The 7,174-nt window shown below is 46.9% G+C and overlaps 1 protein-coding gene across 1 annotated transcript; it reads left to right on the plus strand.

The window, feature by feature from the left end:
- Positions 1-297: 297 nt before the first annotated feature.
- EI90DRAFT_3127288 (uncharacterized protein) lies at positions 298-956 on the plus strand (the record flags this gene model as incomplete). Its single annotated transcript, XM_039063998.1, has 4 exons — positions 298-411; positions 446-559; positions 609-630; positions 682-956. 4 exons carry the CDS (start codon positions 298-300, stop codon positions 954-956), a joined length of 525 nt encoding a protein of 174 aa, XP_038913414.1.
- Between the last annotated feature and the right edge of the window lie 6,218 nt (positions 957-7,174).

Below are 7,174 nucleotides of genomic sequence, written 5' to 3' on the forward strand. Positions count from 1 at the left end.
GTAGAAGGGTTCAAGGCAGTGAGTGCCTTTTCGAAGAAACAGGATGGAACTCATGTGCTGCGACTTGGTTGGTGGCAGTTTCATTTTCATCTAAATTATCATTAACTTAATACCTTTTAATTAGCCCCATATCTCGACCATCTTGGAGGACCTCTTCCAGATGAGATCCAGACTATCTTGAATGATGGTTTATCCACACCAATCCAGATTCATTTTTGCAGTGGGGTTTGCCTCTGCTGAGGGCTTGGAACCAATTGGCCCAATTTGTTACACAGGCTCGGAGGCAATGATACAGCCATGTCTGATGTGACACTCTGCAACATATGTCATATTCAGGCTGCTTCTCAGGCCCACCTTATCCATATCCACACTGATGAGCAGAATGATGAGGCAAGTTTGATGCCAACAGCAGTTATGATGTCTATGGCTTATCAATATTCAATAGGATGAGACAAGTTCAGTCAGTACAGTGGATAATGAGATCAATGAGGGCCTTGAGAGTGAGGTTATTGCTGTTGGGGATGCTTCGGAGGTGCAAACACATGGGGTACAATCAATTGTCAGCTAATGTTAGATGAAACTTATTTAATTCATTTTCATTTAACTAGGATTTGTCTGATCTTTCGGATGGTATGGCCTCTACTTTTAATGGATTATTAGTTACTCATTCTTCAAATCCAGATTCTTCACTATTCTACCCTAGTGTCTCAGCAATATTGGAGTTTGCTGACTGCATTAGGGGTCTTGCACCTGATGACTCATCAGACTCACACTCATTCTTAATTTCTGCTGCAATGCAGGAAGATCTTGTGGAAAAACTCAAGGCAGAGATCATCTCCTGCTACAATGATGATACCTCTCACATTGCACTTGACAAATTTTCCAGAGGATTGTCATTTTGGATGTGGGTTACAAGGGAGTTTTTATTTGGCATGCTAGGCTCATATATATTTTAATAATAGTTGAAACTCAGACAACACTCAGTGTCAGGGCAATAGCCCCGAACCCCGAGTCACATGTAAATTAGATACATATAGTCACGTGGGCAAGCGGGAACCTCTGGGTAACTGCTTACACACCACCGTAAAATACACTATCTTGTATCACTTACGGCCTTGTGTGCTGAGCCACCCTAAGACCTCACACTTTTTTAAGTGCATGAGGTGTGTTTTACAACACAACCCACAACTCTACAATCTTAACATCTGACTCGGAAGCGCCTATGGTGCCTAAACATGCCCGCAAGGGCAAAGTCACATCTGCAGCGACACTAAAAAGAAACGAGCAGTTTATAAAGAAACCGCAATCTCCCATCATGGGAGATTCAAACCAAAAGCCGTCGTCAGACGATGACGAGGATCAACATGATCCGGCATTAGCAACCACCTCAGGGCTGGTCCCTGAAGGTTTTAGAAACTTATGTGGAGTAAGTGCGGGGCAAAATACCCCCAGAACTCCACAACATACCGATCTAACCCAAGCTGGGGAAGATCCCTCACCTCCTCACGAGGTGATTGACTTGCACGGAAAACGCGTAAGTGCCGAACGATCAGCCCAAAAAGCTGATTGGATAGAGTCACAGGAAACTCCAGGGCCCCACTATCCCCTGGAGCCCCCCCTCACGTCCCCAAGTCAAGCCCCAAAGGCAGACAAAGGGAAACAAAGGGAAGAGCCCCTGCGTCGGCTATCCGAAAAACTACTGGACTTGTTCCAGGTTCCGTCTGAATGGAGGACGGAAAGTGAAGATCAACTTCTTCTCAGGCTGAAAGCCCGAGAAGGCGCGAAAATACACCCTGAGAGCAGGATCTCCCAGAGCGTGGAAGCTCCAAAAGAACTTCCGCTGTTTACACTCCCACACACCATGCCAGACAAGGCAAGGTCGCCAACCTCGGAGGAGATCTCCGAGATAATGAAGAGGAGGCGAACTGAAATGAGGGAGTTCGCTGAGGAAGCCTTACGTAAAAGTAAGGAAAAATCAGCGAACAAACCCCTCTATGAAAGGGAAGCACCCTCCACAATGGCCTTGCCTAAACAAAGCGAGCGTGGAGTGTTCACTCCAAGAACCCATTCTGGAACCCCCAGAAGCGGAAATGTCAACTGGGGAGAGTCTCTGCTCACCCAACCAAACTTCCTCCTGGAAAACCAGGAATCACGCATAATAAACGCGATAAACTCGATCCAAAAAAAGATCGAGGAAACGAACCATAATAGCACGGCTCGTCTAGACATAACTCTAGAAAGAATGGCCAACGCAATCGATGCATTGACTGAAAAAATCAGTGAACAAACAGATTTGCTGAAGGAAATAAATTTCTCACAAAAAAGTGAGGAAACAAATAAACACCCCTGGACCACGGTCCAGGACATAAATAGAACTCGTGAAAAATTCACGAAAAGAACCACCAGTGAAAGCACACTGGAATATCATCAGCGACTCGACAGAGACGCTAAGGAGATCCTTCTCCCAAGGATAGGAGAAGATGATGCCGAAAGAAGGCATCGTTCAGAGATTAGGAGGAGAATTGGCACATACCAAAGGTTCGGCCAAACGTCCACTTATGATGGACCTCTCGAACAGAGAGGTAACTCATTCACACCCTCTCAAAACAATGAGAGAATACAAATACAACTTCAGTGTCAGGGCACACCTGCCTGACCCTGCGCTGCACCCCATGCCGTACTGCCCTACTCCGCTTTCCCCACTATCACCCCCCGTCCCTCTTTCCTCACTTTCCCCTTTTCTCTCTATTTCTATTCTACGGTCGATTTCCCTTTTCTCCATGTACCACTATGTACCTAACCCCGCTCCCCTGATCGCCACACGTGCCGCGCACACTCCTGCCTACTGAGCGGCCACCTCTGGGATCTCCCGCAGAGACACCCAGGGAGGTGTGGCTGTGTGCGGAGATGACGTGGCTTCTCCCACGTGACCCTAACCGCATGTATATAATAGCGCCTGGGGTGGGAACAGAAGAAGCAGCCTTCTTCTCAACTTCCCACTTCAGCCCAAGTGGTCAGGGACGCTCACCCCACGACGGGACTGCCGCTATGCATAGCCAACACCTGTCCCATTGAGTCCCTCGCGCCGGGACCTCGCCGCTCTCGGAGCTGTCCCTGACATTCAGGTGAATTTGCCTGAAACCAAAGAAATGCTGTGAGGAAGATTTCCCCCAGCAAAAACCCCCCCAAAGGAGAGATCTCCATTGGATAGCGACCCCATGAAGGCAGGGGAGCAAGAAGAGTACCTGGAGAAATGGTACGAAAAGGCCATAAGAATGGCCGAAGTGAGAATACTCACTCCCTACCCAGAAGGAGTGAAACCAGAAGCCCTAAAGAATGGGCCAGCATTCCCTGACAAGAAATGGTCAGGGGAGAACGACATGGAATCGTTCTGGCAGTGGTTCACAGAACTACTGGGATTCCTTGCCTCGCGAGGATGCAAAGGTCCCCAATTTGACAAAGTCCACCTGGACTGCTTGATTCGTGGATTAGGGGGGCCCACATTTGACCTCAGAATTAGACTCTGAGACGAAACTCTCCTCAGAGGAGACAAGGGCATGTTCCTCGAAGTTCTCAACATATTGATGAGAACCTTCATCAAAGCCTCCGCTGCGTTGAACGCGACAAAGAAATACCACAACGTCAAATATGAAGCGGAAAAAGGCCTAAAACAGTTCTACTTAGAACTGTCAAAAGCAGCGTCCCAGATGGTGACGCCGCCAGACCAGGCATCCTTCAACGCCAGGTTCCTAAACTACATTCCCCTTGAATGGAAGAGGGAAATGATTGCTCATGATAGAATCAGAGCAGACTTCTCCTCAAACGAGGAGATGTTAAAAGCAATATCTCATGTAGACGAGATAATTGACGGGCTGAAGATGTCTTCAGCCTACAAATCAGGTTACTATACCAGAACAACTACCATGGCAACCACGAGCCGCGGCAGAGCCCTCCCATCAGGAAAGAAGGCAGAAGAGCTGAAACCCAGATGGAAAGAGGATACATCCTCGAAAAACTCGAGGAAAACTGACCAAAAGTCAGTTCCAATTTGCGGCAAATGTGGCAAAATAGGGCAAACGAAAGATTGCCCAAGACACAATATAACGAGCGATGAAAAACCAAGGCACATAGCTGCCATGGAGATCGCGAACTCAAGGGATGAAGAGTCGAAAGGCTCATCAGATGAGAAACCAGAGAACAACTCTGGTAACTCCGAAGCATCAAGCTTCGAAGTAGAGGACCCATACGAAGGACCTCAATACTCACCCGACTCAGAGGGTGAGGAAGTCAACGTCGGGACCATAAGAATGGGCCCAATGTCAGTCATCGACCACGATGACATAAATTATAAAATCAAACTGGCTGTAGCACACCAGTTAGAAAACACGGCAGACGAAAAAGTCGCTGAAGCCTTGGTGGAAGCACCAAGAAAAGATGCCTTGGGGAAATACACCAAAGTACCCAAGGAAAACAAGGACAAAGGGAAGAAGGACCAAAAGTCCATCGAAACCCAGTCCCCCTTGTTTGATGCGAAATTCCGCATCTCAAAAGACGCGGGAAAATACCCCGCAAACAGACCGCTCTCAACGAAGAGAACGCTAACGGCTCACATAAAAATAGCAGGCATAAAAGCCTATGCGCTATTCGATAGTGGAGCCAAAATGGACGCGTTATCGCCGGACTTTGTCTGTGCGGTCCACATCCCAATTCTCCAATTGGAGAACCCAGTCGTCCTTCAAATGGGGACGAAAGGAACAAGATCACAGATCCTGTTCGGAACCAATGTGGACGTTGAGATCAACGGCCACGTAGAAAAACACTACTTCGATGTAATTAACATCGACAGATACGACGCCATCTTCGGCGCCCCCTGGTTAAACAAAAACCAGGTAAGCTTAGACTTCCAGTCCCACAAAGTGAGAACGGTGAACAAGGGCAACATAGACACCCTTGGAATAAGCGAAGACCGTGTGACGAGATCACACGGATGGAAAACTCGAGCAAGAGCCCGAGAACAACCAAAAAAGAAGCCCCCCTGACAGGGAGGTGGGATTGAAACACACCTCAGGGTAATCACAAGAAAATACCCTGAAGGTTGGCCCAATCCTAGTCCGGAAGGACTAGAACTTCCAGACGTACCACACCTGGAAGGTCTCTCCATGAACAACCCCGAGTTCGAAATACTCAGGGAGTGGTGGAGAGAAAAATTTGAAACCGTAATGGTGCCAGCGCCATTAGAAATGCCTCCCTTGAGGGAGGTGAACCATCGAATCCCGTTGAAGGATCCGAACAAGAAATTTCGGGAAAACACCCCGAGATGTCCCGCAGCACTGCAGGAAGCACTAGCGACCAAAATAGATCGCTATGTAAAAGCAGGATGGTGGTATCCTGCGAACAGCGAGCGAGCATGCCCACTACTGTGCATCCGCAAAGCAGATGGATCTTTGTGCACAGTAATAGATGCGAGGAACCGTAACTCAAACGCGATCCTCGACGTCACACCAATGCCAGACATGCGACTGATCCAAGAATCAGTCGCCAGAGCAACATACCGATCCAAGATCGATATGTCGGATGTGTACGAACAAATACGCGTGGATCCAGAAGACGTCCATAGGACGACATTCTCCACGCCCCATGGGACGTTGTTGTGGGGACAAGTCCGCGCAGGTCAAACCAACACTTATCACACATTTCACCCCCTACTGCATCAGGGACTAGGATTGGTGAGTCATGGTAATAGTAGGAGTTGTAGAGACTGTGGAGGTGGTTCTGACGAGCCCAAGATCGTCGGATTTGGTGGAGTAGTTGAGGAGATCTGACATTTTCTTTATTTTCTTTACTATTTTCATTCATTCACGCATGTGACTTTCCTTTTATATTTGTATCGGACTCTTCCGAGACAACTGTACAGACAGTTAGTTAGAGGTTAGACAGAGTATCAGCACCGCACTCACAGGACCCACATCTACCCTAGAGATAGAGAGAGCCCTACCCCCCCCAGACCTGAGTTGCGAGTCTAGATTGATAGACCCGTTACAACGTACAACTCGAACACGATGCAGCAAGGAGACTGCAACGCTCCCTGCACCTTCCAGCGTGCACTGACCTGGGAACTACGAGGAGAAGTAGGCAGACGCCTACACGTCTGGTTCGACGATATATTCACCAGCACAAGCTCGGTGGAAAACCACAATAAAGCACTATTGTGGTTATTCACTCGCCTAAAAGGGGCGAAATTCTACATAAGCCGGAAAAAATTCCAGCCATTTGCCCCAATATATATATATACTTATATCTCATATCTCATATCTCATAATGAATATATATATATATATATATATAATCTATATCTCATAATGAAGTGAGGTTGAATCTCATAATGAAGTGAGGTTGAATGTATTGATCAATACAAATTAAATTCATAAGCAATTCAGTTTTGCAAGCCGTGGGAGCGATTTCAATGTTAACAATTGTACTAGACAACCTGTCGTGGTGTAATAATATCAAATGGAGAGGTGATCATGACGCATCGGTTGCAGAAAACCCGATGGAAAACGGTTGAAAACTGAGGGAGATACGAGTGGTGGCCCATCCCAGCGCGAGCTGTGTGCGTGGGAAACAGTCTCCATGGCCTCATACAGAATGTTTGACGATATGTACCAATAATACGAAATACAGAGGACGCTAACAGAAGCTCATTAAAAAAAACCTGACGAAAAACGAACAAGATCTGACAGAGATATGCATGTACATGTCTTTTGTGTGTGAAAATAGGTGAAAAAACGTCCCACCGCCTCATAGACCCTCATTCGAGATGTACGACAATAATATGAAATAACAGGGACGTTGATACAAGCATGTACGAAAAAGAACGACGAAAAACGAATGAGAATTGACAGAGATACGCATGAACATTCCTTTTATGTTTACAAAATGTAAAAACACGTCCTACTGCCTCATAAGCGCTCGCTCGCGACTTGCACCAATAATATAAAATAACCAGGGAGTTGGTACGGGCCCATTGAAAGAAACCCGACGAAAAACGAAGGAAAATTGACAGAGAAACTAATGTACATGCTTTATTTGTGGAAAAAACGTTCCCCCTCCTCATTCACGCTGATTCACGACTTTCACCAACAATAACAAATAAAAGTAGAGTTAGTACGGGCCC

The sequence above is a fragment of the Cantharellus anzutake genome (assembly GCF_015039405.1).
Source record: "Cantharellus anzutake strain C23 chromosome Unknown EI90scaffold_42, whole genome shotgun sequence".
In the NCBI taxonomy this organism is placed as follows: Eukaryota; Fungi; Basidiomycota; class Agaricomycetes; order Cantharellales; family Hydnaceae; genus Cantharellus; species Cantharellus anzutake.